The sequence below is a fragment of the Thamnophis sirtalis genome, unplaced genomic scaffold (assembly GCF_051295495.1).
Source record: "Thamnophis sirtalis isolate CommonGarterSnake01/CBP01778 unplaced genomic scaffold, rThaSir2_p1.2 scaffold_1, whole genome shotgun sequence".
In the NCBI taxonomy this organism is placed as follows: Eukaryota; Metazoa; Chordata; class Lepidosauria; order Squamata; family Natricidae; genus Thamnophis; species Thamnophis sirtalis.
The window spans coordinates 169,198,426-169,220,657 of NW_028261381.1; the positions used below are offsets into that span (position 1 = coordinate 169,198,426).

The 22,232-nt window shown below is 44.0% G+C and overlaps 1 protein-coding gene across 5 annotated transcripts in view; it reads right to left on the minus strand.

Moving 5' to 3' along the window:
- The window catches only part of TMEM59L (transmembrane protein 59 like), a 59,057-nt gene that overhangs the window by 27,697 nt on the left and 9,128 nt on the right, over window positions 1–22,232 (minus strand). For all 5 annotated transcript variants that reach the window (XM_087703264.1, XM_087703265.1, XM_087703268.1 and 2 more), the window contains exons 2-4: window positions 20,918–21,023; window positions 17,114–17,211; window positions 2,834–2,980 (exon numbers count right to left, since the gene is read on the minus strand). In XM_087703264.1, the coding sequence (XP_087559390.1) occupies window positions 2,834–2,980; window positions 17,114–17,211; window positions 20,918–21,023 (351 nt within the window). The remainder of the gene's footprint in view (window positions 1–2,833; window positions 2,981–17,113; window positions 17,212–20,917; window positions 21,024–22,232) is intronic.

A 22,232-nucleotide genomic window follows, 5' to 3' on the forward strand; every position in this document is an offset into this window, starting at 1 on the left:
ATCTACCGAACCAGTTAGAAGAGGTTCCACCAGTGGACCCGGAAAGCAGGCCACACCTACAGAAGAGGTTCCAAAAATTTTTGAAACCCACCACTGGTCCTTGGATATGATTATTCTACACTATCATGCTCCTATTTATAGAACTCAGTGCCTCTGTGAAAGGTAAGGATGACTATTGCGTTTGTGGTGCAATCAAAACATTGTGTGTGTTGAAGTTGTTTTAACGCAAACCAAAGATGCCTTTTAAAAAACAAGTTTACATCCTATTCTTATGCATGCCAGTGCTGTGTGTGAGGTAATTTAAGGTGGTTCTGACAAGTGTCGTCGGCATCTTCATATCCGGTCACATGGGTGGCAAGCCACTCCCATCCGGTCACATGGGCAGCAAGCCACTCCCACAAAGGAGGCCACACCCACCGAGTAGGTTCGAACAATTTTTGAAACCCACCACTGAACCTGGGGTATGTATGACCTGGATTTGAAGTTTCGACAGTCGAAACCTGCCACCCCACAATCTTAGGACGGCACTTCAGGAACCTGACTGCATTTATGGCTCTTTGTAGCCATAAATCCCACAGTCACATGATCACGTTTTACGACGGTTTTTGCCAGAAACTGGTATTTACTTTCAGTTTTCAGGAAAACCTCCTCCATAGCGAATCATTCGTTTGCTTAATGATTATCACAAAAAGATCATAAAATTGAGTCAGTCACATGTCCAACCCCTTCATTTTATGCGCATCACAAGTTATGGTTCTGATGGCAAGGCTCCATTATGGTCCTAACTTGAGGACTACAAGTACTTTCACCATCTGCAATTCTAAAGGTACTCATTCTGCCTCAGCTTCATCTCACGGGAGAAAAGGTGACTGCAGTTTTTCCTGCCTTCATTCTTTTGGCCATAAAAGGAAGGTCTATGATTTATAAGAAGTGGACCTCAGTTCAAATGTTACAACTCGCCGCAATCATCTCGTTGTGGCTAACTTACCATGGGACAACCTGCTACGAGACAATTCCATGTGAGTGTTCTGAACTAGGCTTCCCAAGAGCATGAAGCAAACTCCTTGTCCCGACAAAAAAAACCTTTTATTAATTTACTGTGAATTCTGCTCATTCACATCCAGCAAAGTCTTTCAAGGGAGGATTTACAATCACAGACCTTATCTGGCTTGGAGAGCTGCCAGGCCAATCTCTGCAAAACTTGGCAAGGAGTCTCAGAGAATCATGAACCAATTAAGCGAACGAGTTGTCTCCTGCAAACTCCACTCCTCTTACTCTCAAGTCGACCCTTGTTCTTTAGCTGTTCCCTTCATCTGGCAACTCTGCGCATGTGCACACTGGGAACAGGCTCCAGCTGTTTGTCTGCCTCACTGATGTCTGACTCTGAAGGCAGCTGATAACTGGCATACGGCCGTGGCCCCCTCTCTGCCTCCGACACAGAGCCCTCATCAGAGCCTTCCCCAGACTCCAGGACTGGCCCATCTTCCTCCCCAACCTCCTCACTGTCTGCATCTGCTGCCAGATCCGCTAGCTGCTGGCGGGCCACAACAGTGGGATAACTCAGTGCGATGAATAATATCCACCCCAGTTATCCCCCATTTCCATTTTTATGTCCCATTTTTAATGGAAATGTCCAGCTCAAAGACGACTTTTAAATTAATGAATTATTTTGATTTTAATCTAATTTGGTCACAGCATGTAGCAGCACCTAACCAATGTTGGATGATCTAAAGGATGACACTGGGTTGGACCTGGTTTGTACTGGATAAGAGACCACTAAGAAATCCCAGGGCTCTAGGCTAGACTGGAAAGTTGGGGTGGGGTAGGAGAAAGAAGTAAATTTATTCCATAAGTCCTCGCAATTCTATAGAAAGCCAGGATGATAAGAGTGGTTTAGCCCACCCACAGCCATGGAAACTCTCTGGGTGACTTGATATCACTAACCTTCAGCCCAATCTACTTTATGGGGATGTTGTTGTGGAAGAAACTGGATGAGGAGGGAGGGAGGGAGGGAGGGAGGGAAGGAAGGAGGGAGGGAGGGAGGGAAGGAAGGAAGGAAGGAAGGAAGGAAGGAAGGAAGGAAGGAAGGAAGGAAGGAAGGAAGGCAGGCTCCACATAATCATGGAGCTTGCATTTTTACCTAAATGTGGTCCTATTAGACGAGTTGTAAGCGCTGTGAAATAAAATTTTAATTAGAGGGAAATCACTCCTGCCAGAGATCTGAACAGGTTATTTTCAATAATGTGTCAATGCCTGCACCTGTACAACAAATTCAGCTTGATTGATATTAATCTTGAATTGTCATTTTTGTTTTCTTGGCTTAACGTGCTGCAGAGATCAAGATCATTCAGTTAATTATAGTTCAGTATTCTGTGCTAAATAACATGGGTTAAATCAGTTAACGAAATACACCGAGTAATGCAAACACGGAACAGAATTCTAATCAATTAAAAAGAGCCCCCTCCCCTTAATTCTTTTCTGATTTAGGTTTCTCATTTCTACTATTCCTTTCCTGAATTTCCTGTTACCGCTCCGGCCCTATGGAACGAGCTACCCCCAGAGATCCGGACCCTACCCACTCTCATGGCCTTCCGAAAAGCTATCAAAACCTTTTCCGGCAGGCCTGGGGCTATTGACCTCTTGATTGAGGTCCAGCCCTGCTTAGACTGGGTGTATGTTGTGTTTCTTTTTAATTTGCTGTGTCTTATTTGTTTTAATCTTTTTAATATTTCTTATTTCTGTAAGCCGCCCGGAGTCCTCCGGGATTGGGTGGCCTATAAATTCAATAAATAGAAATAGAATCTCCCCCACCCCTACTTTTCCCACTACTCACCTGAAACACGACTACTTTCCCATCATCTGCCTGCAAATAGAAGGTCCACGTGGAGGAAATAAAACTCTGAGCAGAGCTGACGATGTCATTGCAGAAACTGGAGACCAGGTCAAAGACGGAGAAGGAGGCTGGCTTCTCGTCTTGGATCTATTAAATTACAAAATGAAATTAGCACTGATTAAACTGATTCCTTCCTTCTCCCATGAAATTGAAAAGAGTCACTTAAACCAGGGCTCTCCAACCGTGGCAACTTTAAGACTTGTGGACTTCAACTCCCAGAGTTCCTCAGCCAGCTAAAACAACCTATAAAACATTTTGTAAATGTTTTCCTTATAGAATGGCGACATTGTCAATTTATAATGTTTTCCCCATACTTTTTCCCAATGCTCCAATTCAATATTATACCCAAAGTTTTTAGCCCAAATTATCATTGTTTCCTTCATGGTTTCACATTTTCCTTTTTCAACTGATACAGGTAGTCCTCAATTTATAACAATAATGGAATCGACCCATCACGGTCATAAATTGTGATGATTGTAAATTAAGTCACTCATAGAATCGACCTGATTTTTGTGATCTGTTTCACGGCATTTGTTAAGCAAATGCTGCAGTCATAAAGTGACTTCTGTGGTCATTAAATGACCATCATGGTTATTAAGTCAACCAACAATTTGCTATAGGCTGGTTTGGCCAAAAACTGGAAGTAATGCTGGTTTTGGGCAAAAACCATCACAAAATTGTAGCTGTGTGATGGTGGGACATTGCAAATGGGTTTTAATGGTGTAAAACAGAGTCTCCAAGCTTGGCAACTTCAAGTCTGGTGGACTTCAACTCCCAGAATTCCCCAGCCAGCTGGCTGAGGAACTATGGGAGTTGAAGTCCACAAGTCTTAAAGTTGCCATGGTTGGAGACCCCTGACTTCAGAGGTGGGTTCCTACCAGTTCGCACCTATTCGGTAGAACCGGTTCGTCAAATCTACCGAACCGGTTAGAAGAGGTTCCACCAGTGGACCCGGAAAGCAGGCCACACCTACAGAAGAGCTTCCAAAAATTTTTGGTCCTTGGATATGATTATTCTACACTATCATGCTCCTATTTATAAAACTCAGTGCCTCTGTGAAAGGTAAGGATGACTACTGCGTTCGTGGGGCAATCAGAACATTGCGTGTGTTGAAGTTGTTTTAACGCAAACCAAAGATGCCTTTTAAAAAACAAGTTTACATCATATTCTTATGCATGCCAGTGCTGTGTGTGAGGTAATTTAAGGTGGTTCTGACAGGTGTCGGCGGCATCTTCATATCCGGTCACATGGGCGGCAAGCCACTCCCATCCGGTCACATGGGCGGCAAGCCACTCCCACAAAGGAGGCCACACCCACAGAGTAGGTTCGAATAATTTTTGAAACCCACCACTGCCTGACTTAAATAGTTGCCTTTGGTGAGAATAAACAGGATCCAGGTAATCAGGCCTAGAAAACGTGGCCTCAGTAGTGGGAAAAGATAACTCAGCCTCTTAACCCTGACACGATGTTTTCAGGTAAATGTATGCATAGCTCTCAACTTACAATCCGTTTAGTGACCAACATTACAACAAATGACACTTTGAAAAACCATTCATGACCATTCATCATATTTGTAACCATTGCAGCATCCCCATGGTCACATGATCAAAATCCCAATTTTTGTCAACTGACTCGTATTTACGACGGTTGCGGTGTCCCAGGAGTGACGTGATCTCCTTTCGTGGCCTTCTGACAAGCCAAGTCAATGGGGAAGCCAGATTCACTCAACAACCGGGTTACTAATTGAACAACTGCAGTGATTCCCTTAGCGACCAGGGCTAGAAAGGTCATAAAACGGGGCAAAACTCCCTTGACAACTGTCTCGCTTAGCAACTGAAATTTTGGGTTCTGTTGCAGTTATGAGTTGAGGACTACCTGTTCAAGTGAGGAGGAAGAGCGAAAGTGACTTACCACTATTCAAACCTTCAAAGTTACAATGAACTGAAAAAAGTCTCTTATGACTGGTTTTCACACTCATGACCCTTCTACTTTCCCGTGACCCGTCAAAAGGGCGAAGGACAAAACCGTGTCCGACTAAACCGCGTCGCTGACGTCATCAACACGGCGATAACAGCCAGCGCGGAGAAAGAAGGGCGCTTTAAATAGCACGTTGAAAGAAAGCCGATTCAACTTAAGGTAAGGGTTAGGTTTAGGGTTAGCTTTAGGGTTAGGTTAAGGGTTAGGGTTAGGGTTAAGGGTTAGGGTTAGGTTAAGGGTTAGGATTAGGTTTAGGTTTAGGGTTAGGTTAAGGGTTAGGTTTAGGGGTTAAGTTTAGGTTTAGGATTTACAGCGTGCTTCTGTCTCCGCGCTGTTGTCGCCCTGTTGATGACGTCAGCGACGCAGTTTAGTCAGGCGCGGTTTTGTCGTTCGCCCTTTTGTCGGTGAACCCTACTTTCCCATGTTCCCATGATCAAAATTCAGGGGCTTGACCACTGGCATGTGTTTATGGCAGCTAAACTGCCCCCACAGTCACGTGATCACCAACCTTCCCAGCTGACAAGCAAAGTCAATGGGGGGAAGCCTGATTCACTTAACAGCTGCATAATTCACTTAACGACTGCAGGGATGTCAGGCCTGGAAGCCATCTTTTACACTGGGCCTTCAGGCCTGCCACATTGTCTACTGTGGGGAAATGGGAGCGGGGATTATACGAAGTATGGGAGAGATATAGTCAAAATAACATTCCTTTCTCAGAGAGTCAAGGACACCTTGCCCTGCAGCTGCGATGGTGTGACTGGGAGGCATCTCCAGTTTTGGATGGTGCCTGGTTGGATCATGTGATGGACACGTGGGTGCTGGGCAGGGACTGGGGCTTTCTTTTGGGTGGGGAAAACCTGGAAGCTTTCAGTTTCGGGTTTTCCCAGATGTGCCAATATGACATCTCTAATAAAATGGAACTTTGAGGAACTTCAAGCCTCGGAATCATCTTTCATTGGGGGTGTTACTAGGAACCCTGACACAGTGATTCACTTAACAAGAGTGGGGGGGGAAAGATCAGGGGGAGAGCCTTCTCTGTGGGAGCGCCTTCCCTCTGGAATGAGCTGCCCCCAGAGCTTCGTATAATCCCCGACCTCCGGTCCTTCTGACGCGCCCTAAAATGTTGGCTTTTCCAGCAAGCCGGCCTGGCCCGAACAAAATAAAATAAATGATTGATTATTGTTAATTTTAACCTATTTTTAAATGTTATTGTTAATATTAATTGGGTTTGTTTTTGGATACTCTTATCTAATTTTCTTTTTAACTTTTGTAATATGTGGTTTTTTTTAATGTTGTACGCCGCCCTGAGTCCTTTGGGAGAAGGGCGGCATATAAATCCAATAAACAAACAATGAACAATCATAAAATGAGGCAAAACAACAACTGTCTTGCTTAGCAACCAACATTTTGAGCTCCATTGTGGTCTGAGGTTGAGAACTTACGGGTATCCTTAGTTAGCACAAAAGTCTTAAGTGGCTCAATAGGAAGAACTCCAAAAAGGAGAGTCAGTAAACCTGGTGTATCAACTTTAAGAAGTTAGGTCTAATTTGGCCCATCCCAGCAGCTGTGTTACAAAGACGAGATATCCCCTGACAACAGTTCCATTTCTCTTGTCAGTTTTGAAGAGGGGGGAATGAAGAGAAAATAGCTAACAAGGAATGTCATTTAAAAGGCAAAGTCTGACAGCATCAGTCACATCTCTGGACAGACGACTGGCGACAGAAGCCAAGCTGAGATGTCACCAAGCCAGTGCAGGCAGTCCTCAACTTACGACCGCAATTGGGGCCAGAATTTCCATAGCTAAATCAAGTGGTTGATAATTGAGTCATCAGTGATAAGTTGCTAATCCAAGGGGTTGATAAGTGAGCCCAATTTCACAACCATTTTTGCCACAGTTGTTAAGCAAAGCACTGCAGTTGTTAACTAAATCAGGTGGTCATTAAGTTAATCCAGTTTCCCCCATTGACTTTGCTTGTTGGAAACCACTGGGAAGATTGCAGATCACAATCACACGACCGAGAGACATTGTAAAATACATGCTGGTTGCCAAGTGCCCCAATTTGGTTCATGTGATTGAGTAGAGTAAAGTAGAGTAGAGTAGAATAGAGTAGAGTAGAGTAGAGTAGAGTAGAGTAGAGTAGAGTAGAGTAGAGTAGAGTAGAGTAGAGTAGAGTGGGCTGGGGCTAGGGCTAGGGCTAGGGCTAGGGCTAGGGCTAGGGCTAGAATAGAATAGAATAGAATAGAATAGAATAGAATAGAATAGAATAGAATAGAATAGAATAGAATAGAATAGAATAGAAAGGGATCTTTGCAGTCTTCTCCAACCCTCTGCTCAGGCAGGAACCAGGAGAGTGGCAAAATCTATTTAAGAAAATTGTGTGAATAGGGTTAAAACTCTCCTAAAAGGGCAGGGACAAGCCCACAAATTGTGACTAAAGCAAGCCTCATCATCCTTGCTCCACTGATTCTGAATCATAATTACTTCCTCCTCCCCTTCCTCCTTCCTTACTTCCTCCCTCCCTCCCTTCTCTTTTCTTCCTTCCTTCCTCCCCCTTTCTTCTTCCTTCCTTCCTTCCTTCCTTCCTTCCTTCCTTCCTTCCTCTCTCCCTCCCTCCCTAGATCTCTTACCACATATTTCAATAGATGTAGTATTGGACTGAATATTTTTGTTTCGAACACAATTTCCCACCACTTCACCCTCTCCCCACGACTACATCAACTTTGGAGAATTCGACTTCTCTGCTTAAAAGGAAACCTTGGGCTCCTCCACCCCTTGAAATTAACTGCCTGCCTGCCCTTTTGCCCTGATACTGCAGAGCAAGGAAGAAGACCAAGCCAAAAAAAAAAAAAAAAAAGATAGCTCACAGCCTCTGAAGTGACAAACAAACCCTACGTTTGATCCGCAAGGTTGCCACACCACAAGGGTGGCCTGCTTTACAGTAGACCACATTGGTCTTTAGGTAATTCTTCCCTCTCCTGATTTTCTTGTCCCGGAGGAAAAGGCCCATTATAAACAACCAGCATATTTTAAAAGAGAGAAAGAAGCAACTTTAGGAAATCACTCCCCCCTCTCTTCAGACATTGATCCTTCGACAGAATTCTGCACCTGGGAAGCAAATGCTTTCTTCTCTCCAAAAATAATAATAATAATAATAATAATAAAATCTTCCAAGTCTGGGCTGTAAAAAATATAGCTCCTTATGTCAAGATTTCCCCCATATTTTTCTGCTAGGAATCTCTGCTGCTAGGATTGTTACTTCTCAGTTTAATTTAGTTTACTTTATTGTCATTGCACCCGTACAACAAAATTAAATGCCATCTTCAGTATACATTATAAGTATAAAAATAAAAACACAAACACACATCCTTCACATGCTATATAATTCTTTATAATAGCAATTATCAATCGATACCGCTCACCTTATATTATTTCCCCTTCTATTGTATTTCATTTGGATTTCACCATTCTTAACCCTCTTATTTTACTCATAACTATTATTTTTTTAGTTTTGTTATATTGCATTGATTTTCCACAGAATGGATGTTGTGTTAATTTTAATATTGTATTTCTTATTTTAAAATTTTAAAAAATGCTTTTATCTTGCCTGTGAGCTGTCCAGAGTCCCAATGGGTGTGGACGGCATACAAATTTCATTAAACTAAACTAAACTAAACTAAACATTTTTGTTTCTTTCCTCCATTCACCTGTACCATTTATCCCATATCTGGTAGAATTCTGATTCTTCTTTTCCCTGGATTTCTTTAGTTAATTTGTCCATTTCAGCACAATCCATAACCTTTCTTATTATTTCATTTTCGCTTGGAGTTAATTTGTTTTTCCATTTCTGGGCAAAGGCAATCCTTGCCGCCGTAATTAAATGTAGTATTCAATACTGGATTTCTTTTTTGTATTTCGCAGACATTATTCCTAATAAAAAAACTTCAGGTTTCTATTCTATTTTAACCCCTGTTATTGCCTCCAGCCAATTTTTGATCCTTTTCCAAAAAAATTTAGCCTCGTCACAGGTCCACCATAAATGGTAATATGTTCCGTGTATTGATTCGCATTTCCAACATTTTGGGGAGGTATTTGTTAATATTTTAGCTAACCTTGTTGGTGCCAGGTGCCATCTATAAAACATTTTGTACTGGTTTTCCTTGTATGCAACTGATAGTGTCATTTTTAAGTTTGTTCCCCAAATTTTTTCCCATTTGTCTAATTAAATATTATAGCCAAAGTTTTGTGCCCATTTTATCATTTGTTCTTTCACAATTTCCTTTTCCATTTTATACTTCAGGAAGAATTTATATATTCTCCCTATCATCTTTCTATCTGAGCTTTGAATAATTTTATCCAATTTGTGTGGTTCTGTTTTTATGTCATATAATTTAGTATCTTTATTGTATTTAGTTTTGATTTGGAGGTAGGTTAGCCAGTCAACTTTCATGTTCTGATCTGCCAATTCTTCAATTGTTTTTAAATTTCCCTGTCTATGAATTAAGTCTCTGTATCTTAGCAATTTGTTCAAATCTATAAAATTTGGGTGAGTCGTCCTTTCTGTCGGTGATAGCTAATTCGGGATTTTCACATAGTGGATTTTTTTGATTTTGAGCCCTTTTTGCAATAACGCTCTTCTGATTAAATGATTTTGAAAGTATTTGTGCATTTCATTTTTATCATCCCATAGGAATGTATGCCAGCCTGCTTGCAGATCATGGCCTTCTAAGGTCAAAATTCTTTTATTCTTTAGCTCTATCGAATCCTTCACCAATGTTATTGTTACTGCTGATGCGTATAAATCCCAATTTGGTAATGCTAAGCCTCCCCTCTCCTTGCTGTCTTGCATTGACTTTAGTTTAATCCTCGCTTTTCGTCCCTGCCAAATGAACCTAGCGGTTATTTTGTTTAATTCTTGAAAGAATTTTTTTACCCAGATTAATAGGTGCAGCTTGCAACAGGAATAGGATTCTTGGCAAAATATTCATTTTAATTGTCGCTATACGTCCCATGAGTGATAACTGAATATTTTTCCAATTTTCTAAATCTTTCTTTATTTGTATCACTAATTTATTATGATTATCGTCTTTAATTGTGGGACATTTTGCCGACACTCAGATCCCCAAGTGTTTCACTTTCTTAGTTATTTGCATTCTGGTTGCTACTTCCAGTTCCTCTTCTTGCTTTTTTGTCATGTTCTTGGTTATAGTATTACTAGTGTGAGCAAGATTCTCTTACTGTAACCTCACAATAAAATTCGAGTTAATACTCCTGGTTGGTGCTTCTTGTCAGGAATGACTTCAAAAGGCTGACATCAATCTTGCACATCTGCAAATAATGTCTCTCCCCTTTATGATGCAAGAATTAGGGAAGATCCCTTCTGAGAAATCCTTGCCAGATCCTCGCCTCTTCTGCAGACTAAAATGCCCTTATCTGACCTTTATTCAGTCTGCAGCTCCTGCTACTGCCTCGTGTCTCTCTCCAGGACATGCTCACAGACCGTCGCAACAAATGATTAAAGAAGTGTCTTTGCACCCAACAATATAGATGACTCCTACGCAGGTAGTCCTGAGCTCACAATCAGTTGCTTAAATGGGTTCTACACTAGGGGTCTCCAACTGTGGCAACTTTAAGCCTGGGTGGACTTCAACTGCCAGGATTCCCCAGCCAGCTGGCTGGGGAATTCTGGGAGTTGAAGTCCACCAGGCTTAAAGTTGCCAAGGTTGGAGACTCCTGTTCTACACCATTAAAACTCATTTGCAGTGTCCCACAACCACACAGCTACAATTTTGTGATGGTTATGCCCAAAGCCGGCAATACTTCCAGTTTTTGGCCAAACCAGCCTGTAGCAAATTGTTGGTTGGCTTAATAACCATGATGGTCATTTAATGACCACAGAAGTCACTTTATGACTGAAGCATTTGCTTAACAAATGCCGGGAAACAGATCACAAAAATCAGGTCGGTTCTACGAGTGGCTTAATTTACAATCATCACAATTTATGACCGTGATGGGTAGATTCCATTATCGTTGTAAATTGAGGACTACCTGTATCAGTTGAAAAAGGAAAATGTGAAACCGTGAAGGAAACAATGATAATTTGGGCTAAAAACTTCGGGTATAATATTGAATTGGAGCATTGGGAAAAAGTATGGGGAAAACATTATAAATTGACAATGTTGGCGGCCTATAAGGAAAACATTTACCAAATGTTTTATAGGTGGCATTTATCCCCGGTGAGATTGGCCAAAATGTTCCCAAATAGATCACCAAGCTGTTGGAAATGTAACCACCAACAGGGGACCTTCTATGATATCTGGAGGAAGTGTCCGAAAGCCAAAGAATTCTGGACCAAAATTCAAAAATGGTTAGAAGGAATAATAGAACAAAAAATTGACACGAACTCTGAGCTGTTTCTTCTAGGAATAATAAAAAAATATTAGTAAGGATATCCAAAATTTAATACTTCATATAATCACTGCTGCCAGAATTTCATATGCACGAAGTTGGAAACTAAAAACCATTCCATCAAATGCAGAAATCATAAAAAAGGTGTTAGAATGCTCAGAAATGGACAAACTAACGATGGAACGAAGAGAGAGAGAAAGAGGAAACACAATATTACAAGATATAGAACAGGTGGTATAACTAGCTTGAAAAAAGAGATGTAAAATCAATACATAAGGAACACATAGCAAACACAATGAAAAGAGATGGCATATATTTAGAAAGCAATAGAGATGGAAATATTGTGTATAGATGTACATATATTATAAAAATGAGAAAGTATGAAACAAATATGTATAAAATAATAGAATGGAAAATGGAAAACACGAAATCAGAAGACAGAAATACCGATAACAGAAAGCTATAAAAGTGTAATTGCAATTTGGAAAATGTCAAATAAAAAAATGTAGAATAAAAAGAAAAAAGAAAACGAGAAGAACATATGGGATCCTTAGGACCACATTTTAACAAACACTGACACAGATAATCTGCAAATTCCCTTCCCAGAGGTAACTTATTTCTGAATAATAGTTGGGATTCTTAGAATAAAGATCAGGGGTAGTCTGATAAAGTCTTTGCCAATCGTCTGCAAATCAGAAAGAGATCTAATTCAGATTCTACCCTACCCTCGGAAGTGGGATTCAGCCGGTTTAGACCAGTTCGGGCGAATCGGATGCTAATTTTACTTGCTCCGCCCACTCTGTCCCACCCCTCCCAGGAGTGTCCACATGGCCCATTCATCATGCTGGGTGAGTACAGGGCCCACGCGGAGGGTCTGGGAGGGCAAAAACCGGGCCTTCCAGAAGTTCTGGAAGTGCAGAAACGGGCCCGTTTCCAGCCTCCAGAAGGCCTCCAGAGCCTAGGGGAGGCTGTTTTTGCCCTCCTGCAGGCTTGGGGAAAGCCTCCGGAGCCTGGGGATGAGGGTGAAAACGCCCTCTGCCGCCACCGTGGTGCAGGAGGTCACACAGGCCACGCCCATCTTGGCCACGCCCACTCAGCAACTGGGCAGAGAACCGGTTGCTAACGTTTTTGAATCGCACCGTTGCCTACCTTGTCTCTTCCATGGAATGGATCACAGATTGCAGAGCTTATTATAGATTATTATTACAGACCCAAAACAAGCCTGACAGAAGTTATATTTTGAGTATTTATGTGTTTTAAGTCTCTCCTCCCCTTTGTCCTTCCCTGGCAGCTTCGGGATAGCAATTATAATCCAAGAAATTCCAGCAGTCCATTTCCACTGAAGCAACAGGTGGGAAATGACTCACAGGCAGGCCAAATTCTTCTAATACCAGCTAGTTATTTGTTCTTTTCCTGCCGGCAAGGAATCCTGTGTTAATCCTGGAGGCCACAGCAGGGGAAAAAAATAAAAAGCTAGGTCAGGCCCTGTGGCTTTCCAAGCAAGCCTTTCCAGACATTCTTCAACATTGTTGAATTTTTTTCAATGAAAAAACTCATTGGAGTTCCATTGAGGACCTGTATACGGCAGGAGTCAAAAAGAGGTCTGTGAAAATATCTACAGACCCCTCACATCCTGGACATAAATTGTTTCAACTTCTACCCTCAAAATGATGATATAGGGCTCTGCACACTAGAACAACTAGACACAAGGGCAGCTTTTTCCTGAATGCCATCATTCTGCTTAACAACTAATTCCCACAACACTGCCAATAATTTACTAAGACTGCATTACTATTATTTTTCTCTTCCTTCCTAGTATCTATCGCTCCCCACTTAGGACTGATTTGATTGATTGATTTGATTTTATTATACTTATATGCTGCCCTTTCCCCCCGAAGGGGACTCAGGGCGGCTCACAATTCAAATCAGGGAAGGGGGTACAGACAGAAAATAAAAAAGACGAAACATAACAATACATAATTTAAAAACACACAACAGTCATACCATTCGAGACGGGGGCAACAGCTCTTTAGCCCCAGGCCTGTCGGAACAGGCAGGTTTTAAGGGCTTTGCGTAAGGCCTGGAGGGTGGTGAGGGTTCGAATCTCCACGGGGAGCTCGTTCCAGAGGGTCGGAGCAGCCACAGAGAAGGCTCTCCTCCGGGTAGTCGCCAGTCGGCATTGGCCGGCGGATGGAATTCGGAGGAGGCCTAATCTGTGGGATCTAATCGGTCTATTGGAGGTAATTGGCAGCAGGCGGACTATAACCATGTTCCTTGTATCTTTCAATTTATGTTGTTTTTATTTGTTTCTTAGTATGGTTTGATAGCTTGTTAGTAACCTTGACTTTCTCTAAGCGCTGTATCTTTTATTCTTGATGAATGTATTTTATTCTCCTTATGTACACTGAGAGCATGTGCATCAAAGACAAATTCTGTTCTGTCCTAGGCAGTGGTGGGATTCAAATAATTTTAACAACCGGTTCTCTGCCCTAATGACCATCTGGGTAGGTGGGGCTCAGTGGTCATGTGACTGGGTGGGCGTGGCCAACTCAAGGTCACTCAGGTCGATGGGCGCTTCGCCTTAGCTGTTACAATGTAATAAGGGTTAACGGGAGAGGCAGTTTCTGTAAGCAGGGCACTAAAGATGAGGCTAGAAACAACACCAGAATGTTTCCTTCCTGCCTTCCTTACAGGATTAGCCCTGTAAAGTGGGGGAAAAACAAAAGGAGATTTCTTCCAACAATCGGTTCTCTGAACTACTTATAAAGTTACCAACGGGTTCTCCCGAATAGGTGAGAACTGGCTGAATCCCACCACTGGTCCTAGGCTTCCTGAGAAAGCATAAATCACAATCTTAGTCCCCCAAACCCTCTTTTATTTAGACAGCTGTGAATTATGGTCATTCACAGCCCGTAATGATTCATAAACAGTCTGTGAAGATTCTGACAGATGTCTGCTTGAGTTGCCACAGCTTTTCAGGGTAATGTTGATAAGCCCCCACCTTTATTTCCCTTGAAACGCTGCCAGAGACCTAATTGCCATTAGTTTTGCAAGGCCAAACGTAGCACAGAGTCAAACAAAACTTCTCAGAGCTTGAACGGCCATATGAACTAATTGTTTCCTGCAAAGGCTCACGTCTGTTTGCTCCGCTTTTATGTCTTATGTCGCCCTCTTTTTCTTAACTGTTCTTGCCTTCTGGCAGCTCTGTGCATGCGCACACTGGGAACAGACTCACACTGTTTTTCTGTCTCGCTGATGTCAGACTTTGGAGCAGGGGTGGGTTCCTGCCAGTTCTAACCTCTTCTATAGAAGAGGTTCCACAAATCTACAGTGCCATTTAGAACCGGTTCCAGCTCCCTCCCCCCGCCCGTCTGCACATCATCAAGATGAAGAGCGAGAGGAGGAATTCTGGGAGTTGAAGTCCACAAGTCTTAAAGCTGTCAAGTTTGAACACCCCTGGGGTTTTTTTTCCTAAAGGGTTAGGGGTGCAAGGGTCTTGTAACTTGACAGCTTTAAGACTTGTGTGCTTCAAATGCCAGAGTTTCTGAGCCAACGTTTTGGTTGCTAAGCAAGAGCGTTGTTAAGTGAATTACACCACATTTTACAAGTTGGCCATGGCCACCCAGTCACACGGCTGGCAAGCCACTCCCACCCGGTAAACATGGCCACCAAGCCACTCCCACCCAGTCACATGGCTGGCAAGCCACTCCCACAAAGCAGGCCACACCTACAGAAGAGGTTCTAAAAGAAAATTGAAACCCACCACTGCTTTGGAGGCTCCAGAGGCAGCACATAACTACCAGATGGCCCTGGCCCCCTCTTTGCCTCCGACGCAGAGCCCTCATCTGAGCCTTCCCCAGACTTCAGGACTGGCCCATGTTCCTCCCCAACCTCCCTACTGCCCGACTCTGATGCCAGCTCCCCAGGCCACAACAAATTCCTTGTGTGTCCAATCACATTTGGCCAATAAAGAATTCTATTCTATGTATTCTGCCAGAGGTAAAAAACAGGCTGGCTGGCAGGCAGATAGACAGACTCTCCAGTTCTGTCCCCGACGTGCTTTTTGGGATCAGCTTAATAAAAACGGCTGTTTTCTACCCAACCCAGCAAACAGTGATAACAAATCCTGAAACCAGTCCTGACAGCTGCCGGCTTAGCAATGTGTATCCACCAGGCTGAATAATTACAGTGTAAACAGAAAGGTCTACAGGGCCTACATCCAGATAACAAAACAGCCTTTAAGTTTTTTTTTATTTTACTTGGTCTGAGTTAGATTATAATGACGCTTTTCATCCACTCAGTAACCGCTTTGGCAGATTACAATAAAGGAAGTTTTTTTTAAAAAAACCCCAACCATAAATTAATAAGCCAAACTGGAAAGTCCAACATCCAATAATGCCAGTAACTGAAGGAGCAGAAATATTGTTGCCAAAAAAAGAGATTAATGCAGTCACCAGGTGCCCTAGCTTAGGGAAAGCATTGTTATGAGCGAGGCCCCATAGGGAAGGGCTTCTGCAGAGCACCTGGGTGGGCTCAAAACCAACACAACAATAATAATGTCATTGTGACTGAACACCACCCCCCCCATCTCCGTGGTACACAATACAACACTCCATTCATGTTCCAAAGGGCCCCTGTTTTACGTGTGGAAGGCACCCAGTTTATTACTTACATTTATTTATTTTTGCTTCATTTTAGATTCCCTCCCCACTATATTTTTTATAAATAACTCAAGGCAGTGAACACATCTAATATTCACCCCTCGTCCCATTTTCTCCACAATAACAAACCCTGAGATGGGTTGGGCGCAGTGGTGGGTTGCATTTACCGTCACTTACTGGTTCGGGGATCGCGCCTGCGCGCGTTACATTCGTGGGCTTGCCTGGAATGGCGCTGTGTGCGCGTGCACAATCCACCGCCTCTAAGACAACCAGCTGCTTGTCGGGGTTCGTGCAGGCGCCATATGCTGTGTGTGCATGCACAATTTGTCTTTTGCCATAAAAGGAGTTATAGAGCGCGGGCAGGCAGGTGGGCCAAAAGAGCCACCGTACCGGTTCACTCTCAGCTTCTCCGGGCCATTACCAGTTCTATCGAACCGGGCAAACCGGCAGCAACCCAGCACTGGTTGGTTAAGAGAGAGGGCCTGGTCCAAAGTCATTTAGCCAGCTCTCATGCCTAAGGCAGAACTAGAACTCATTGTTTCCTGGTGACTGGCCCAAAGTTATCCAGCTGGCTTATATTTCTAAGGCAGAACTAGATCTTGGAGTCCTAGTGGACAATCACTTAAATAGGAGCCAGCAGAGTGTTCCAGCTGCCAAAAAAGCCAACACCATTCTAGGCTGCATAAACAGAGGGAGAGAATCAAGATCATGTGAAGGGTTAATACCACTTTATAATGCTTGACAGTTAGAACAATTAATCAGTGCAACAACTTGCCTCCTGAACTTGTGAATTCTCCAACATGGAGGTTTTAAGAAGAGATTGGACAACCATTTGTCTGAAATGGTATAGGGTTTCCTGCCTGAGCAGGGGGTTGGACCTCCAAGGTCCCTTTTAACTCTGTTCTGTTCTCTTCCATTTCAGTAAAATGTGTTATGGCAAGGTGGCCACCCAGAGATGAAACTGTGACAAAGGCCCTCCCTATTCATATGTAGAGTACACTTCCTTCATCAGCCACAAAATCCTACGCAACTCTACCCAAAAATCTCAGTCAGGAAAAGGAGCTTTTAAGCTAGTTAAAGCCTCGTCATTAGATGATGACATAATGTTTAATAATAATACCACCACCCCCCTCTCTCATTATCTTCTGCAATCTGGGTTTAAAAAATAAGAGTTACCATGTTTTCTCCTCTGCTTTCCATTTCTGGAAGCTGTGTCTTGCATCCGGTCGTACAGCCAAACTGCTCTTCCACACCAATGTAAGCTTCCATGCAGGCTGCAACATCCGAGAGAGAGGGAAAAAACAGAAGAATTCAGCACGAATGAACAAAAGTCAACGTTTGAAAATCGATTCAGTTTCTAGCTGAAATCACAAATGTAGTTCAAAAACGCAAACCAAATGCAAGCTTGCAGCTCCAGTGTTAGCCACCATTTCTTTCTTTAGCCTAGTGCCCTACAAAATGTTGGATTTCATTTCCTGGGAAAAGCCCTATTTTTTTTCATCCTGCAGTCTATCTATCAGGCCTGCAGTTATCTTTTCTTGTGGATCTTTGGCCTGCCACACTTTCTATTATTCTACTATGCATTTTCTATTGTGGGGTTAATGGGAGGGGGGGACTGTACAGAGTTAGAAGATATGCAGCCATAACAAAATTCTTTCTAGAAAGCCAAGGTCATCCTTTGTCTTTGGACCTCTGCACCTGACCGGAACTGGATGGGTGGAACTGCCAGCATGGCAGTGGGAGATTGGACCATGTGATGGGCTGGTGGGTGTGGGGGCAAAATCTTGACCTTTCAACTGGGTGGGGAAAACTGGGAAGCTTTCAGATTTGGGTTTTCCCAGAAGTACCAACATGGCTCTCTTCATAAATTGGAACTTTGAGCAATACTTTGCCTCGAACTCTAATTTAATTTTGGATGCTACTTGGAACCCTGACACGACGTTACATATTTATGGGATTATTTCTCAGATTTATATCCTGCTTTTACTCCAGGAGCTTAAGATGGTTTGCATGGAGAATATTTCTTCATTTTCTTCCCCAAGAGCGCTGTAAAATAGAGATAGTCCTTATGACTACGTGAGGGCTACTAACTTAATTGAGCCAGGCAATTACAAGTAGTCCTCGAGTTACGACCACAATTGAACCCAAAATTTATGTTGCTAAGTGAAACATTTGTTAAACGAGTTTGTCCCATTTTCTGACTTTTTTGCCACATTTGTTAAGTGAATCACTGCCCTTGTTAAATTAGCAACACCGCTGTTAAGTGAATCTGGTTTCCCCACGGACTTGATGGTTAGAACGTCGCAAAGGGGGATCACATGATTCCGGGACACTGCAACCGTCGTAAATGTAAGTCAGTTGCCAAGCATCCGAATGTAAATCACGTGCCCAAGTGCCACAAGTGTGAAAAATGGTCGTGTCACTTTTTTCAGTGCCATTGTAAACTTCTAACGGTCACTAAGGGAACCGTTGTAAGTCGAGGACTACCTACCTGTACGGTCGAAAGTGGTGATAAAGCAGATGACCAGATACAATGTTACCCCTTTTTTTCACAACCGTAGTTAAGCAAACAAGGTAGTTGGTAAGCAAACCCATTGTTTGCTATGGGGTTGTGTTGTTGTTTTTTGCCAAACACCGGAAATAAATGCCCGTTTTCAACAAAACCATTTGAAATCACAGTCATATAATCACTGCAAACAACTATCAATGTGAGTGGTTGCCAAATACCCAAAATTCACTCATGTGGTCGTGCGGAGAGAACGATGTTCAGAACTCCAAAACCAGTTCATCGGTAGCTTTATTTTGGTGGGTGGGGGTAGTCCCTCATGACTTAGCATGGTCCCTAAGTGACCCGTCATAAGTTAAGGACTATCTGTAGATCAGGCTGGAATCTTCCAGGGACTTCATGTAACTGAGCGGGGCGAGTGCTAATCCGCGCCGTCCGAATCGCTAAAGCAAATGCGACCTTACCGCGCTGACATAAGGGCGGAGGGCAAATCCACGCCTTCCGAAGCACTCAGCCTAACCTAACCCTAAACCTAACCCTAAACCTAACCCTAAACCTAACCCTAAACCTAATCCTAACCCTTACCTTAATTTAAATTGGCTTTCTGCCGCCGCGCTGTTTTAAAGCGCCCTTCTGTCGCCGTGCTGTTGTCGCGGCGGTGATGACACACGGTGATGACGTCACGGCTTTAGCGATGCGGTTTTATCACTGCTATTTTGATGAGCGCGGTTTTGTCGTGCCACGGTGGGGCAGGGCTGGGTGTGTGTGGCCAGCTTGACATCACTCGTGTGAGGGGGCACCTGTGGTGCCAAGAGCTAAGGCAGGACTTCCCACTCTCATTATCATCTCCTTCCTTCCTCCCTTTTCCTTTTTCTTCCCTCTTCATTCTCCTTTCTTATTCTTTCCCCTCTTTCCTTCTTTTTCCTTCCTTGTTCTCCTCCCAACGTTCCTCCTTTTTTGCATGCTCAAATGCAAAAGGCAAAACATTTCTCCTTTCAACTACCTCTACTTGGCTTTACTATTACTTCATTAATCATCCCGGCTGTTGTTTATATTTATACTTATTTCTTTTATGGATGTCTTTATGGTTTTAATGTCTTTTTAAGTTGTTTTAAGGTAAAAGGCAAAGGTTTCCCTCGCATGGAGGTGGGTAGCTGCCGGTTTGGCCCAGTTCGGCCAAATCGGCAGTGGAATTCAGGCCTGGTTCACAGAACTAGCAGCGACCCAGGCCTGCCACGCCCCTGAACCAGTTCCCACGCTGCTGCTTGGGCGCCGCCATTTTGGATTTTAGTGACTGTGCCTGCATGCGCACCGAACAATTTACATTGAATAGCGCGTGCCCATTGCATGTGGGTTCCGAACTGGCAGTAATGCTGGCAGCAACCCACCCCTGACCTCGCACATATGTGCTAGTCGTTCCCAACTCTAGGGGGCGGTGCTCATCTCCATTTCAAAGCCGAAGAGCCAGCGCTGTCTGAAGACGTCTCCGTGGTCATGTGGCCAGCATGACTAAACACCAAAGGCACGGGGAACGCTGTTACCTTCCCATCAAAGATGGTCCCTATTTTTCTACTTGCATTTTTACGTGCTTTCGAACTGCTAGGCTGGCAGAAGCTGGGACGAGTAACGGGAGCTCACTCCGTTAGGCGGCGCTCGGGATTCGAACCGCCGAACTGCCGATCTTTCAGCATCTGAATCACTGATATTTTTTTTAAACGTTAGAACTGTAAAACAGCCAGAGTCACTTGGCTGAGTTGGGCGGCGATAGAAATTGAATAAGCATAATTTATTAAATTACAAAATTTCCTTTAAGCTCTGCTTCCCAGAGACGCAGGTTTGGCCCAGACAAGCTGACTGACCTTCCATCCGATAGTGAGAGACGATTTCCTAGCTCCTTTAATAAATACATCAGCACCTCGTGACAGCTAGATGGTGCTCAGTTTTCAAAGGCAGCTACATCCGAATAACCAGCTGCTGGAAATCCAGAAGAATGTGGCGTGCTGGAAACAGGTTGCTGGTCCGACAGGCAGATGGTCCCACTTGGGAATGTAGGAACTGGAGGTCGAACCAGCCTCAGAATTCCAGATGGGATGGGATTTGTTTCATTTTAAAGACAGGGCACCCCGCTTTTCAAAAAGCCCCCCCCCCCACCAAAGTTATCAAAACCATTCATGGATGCAACACCAGCCTTTTGAAATCTCTGCTTTGGCAGATTTAGGAAAGGAAGGCTGCCCCCCCCCCCCATTCCCACCTGCATTTTCCATTATCCTAGACTGTTGGTGGGAATTTCTTTCAGAAGCTCGGAAAGAAGGAAGGGAGATGACCCTCTTAAGTGGGGGGAAGGTTCTGGATAATGTAAAAGAGGGGAAGGGAGGGAAGAGGGGTGTGTGTGGATTAAAGAGGTGGGCGGGGGGAAAGGAAGAAAACCAGGACAAGGAGGAGGAGGAGGAGGGACCCAGAGTTTACCGCCTTACCCGATTCGCACTCGGCTCTGGTTGCATTCAGCTCGGCAGTGGCATCCACAAAATGACAGATGGAAAACAGCCGGCAGCCTCGGTAACAGGCGTTGAGAATAGCATCCTGAGGGAGGCAAAGGAAATTGCAGGGTGGGAGGGAGAATTGAGAAGCTACAACTGCAATTGTCGGTCTCCAAATTGAACACAAAACAGGCTCCACAAAACGCAGCCGATTTATTTATTTATTTTTTGACACCAATGCTCAGAATCATAAGAACCAGGAGGTGCTCCTGTAGTCAATTAGGCTAGGGGTCTCCAACCTTGGCAACTTTTAAGCCTGGCGGACTTCAACTCCCTGAAGTTAAAGTTGTCAAGGGCGGAGACCCCTGATTTAGTCTAAGTGCTCTGCTCGGGGCAGAATCTGCATAGCAGGTTGTGACGCATATCATTCCTAATAGGAGTTGGTGGTCCTAACAGTGAAGGAGACCCTCTCTCTTTCAGAGGCAGCTCCTCCATTGCCAAAGCTTATGCTAGTAAGAGCTTCCTCCTAAGGCAGTGATGGCTTTTTTGGATCCTGTGCCAAAAGCGGGGGAGCACGGGGGGGGGCGTGCATGGGCGTGGCCACACCTATGCTATGCATGCGACCCCAGCACGCATGAGCGTGCGACCCCCCAGCATGTATATGCGTGCAACCAGCACTCCCCCCCCCACCGCTTTTGGCATTTTTTTTTCACCCTCCCCAGACCCCAGAGGCTTTCTAGAAGCCTGGGGAGGGCAAAAACAGCCTGCCCTGCCTCCCTGGAGGCCCTCTGGAGGGCCAAAAATGGCCTTATGGGCAACCCAGACGTTCGAGAATGGTGACTTCCGGTTTGGCTGTAGGGCCAGTTTTTGCCCTCTGGAGCTTCCAGGGAAGCCTCCTGAAGGCTCCAGAGGGTGAAAAACGGTCCTACGAGCAAACCAGAAGTCCGTTCCTGAACTTCCGGTTTGCCTGTAGGGCTGGTTTTTCATGCTCCAGAGACTTCAAGCCTCCAGAGGGCAAAAAACAGCCTTAAAAGAAGGCCAAAGTCAGTTGGCCAGCGCCCACATACAAGCTGGAGCTGACAGGGCAACGCCTCGCGTGCCCTAACAAATGGCTCCGCGTGCCACCTGTGGCACGTGTGCCATAGCTTTGCTATCACAGTCCTACGGTTTTCCCTGAAATCTCCATCTTCTGATCCTTGCTTCTGCAGCCCCCAAATACAGACCTCTTTCATCCTCTGCTTAACAATCCATTAAATTGGTATTTCTCAATCTTGACCATTTTAAGACATGTGGACTTCAACACCCAGAATTC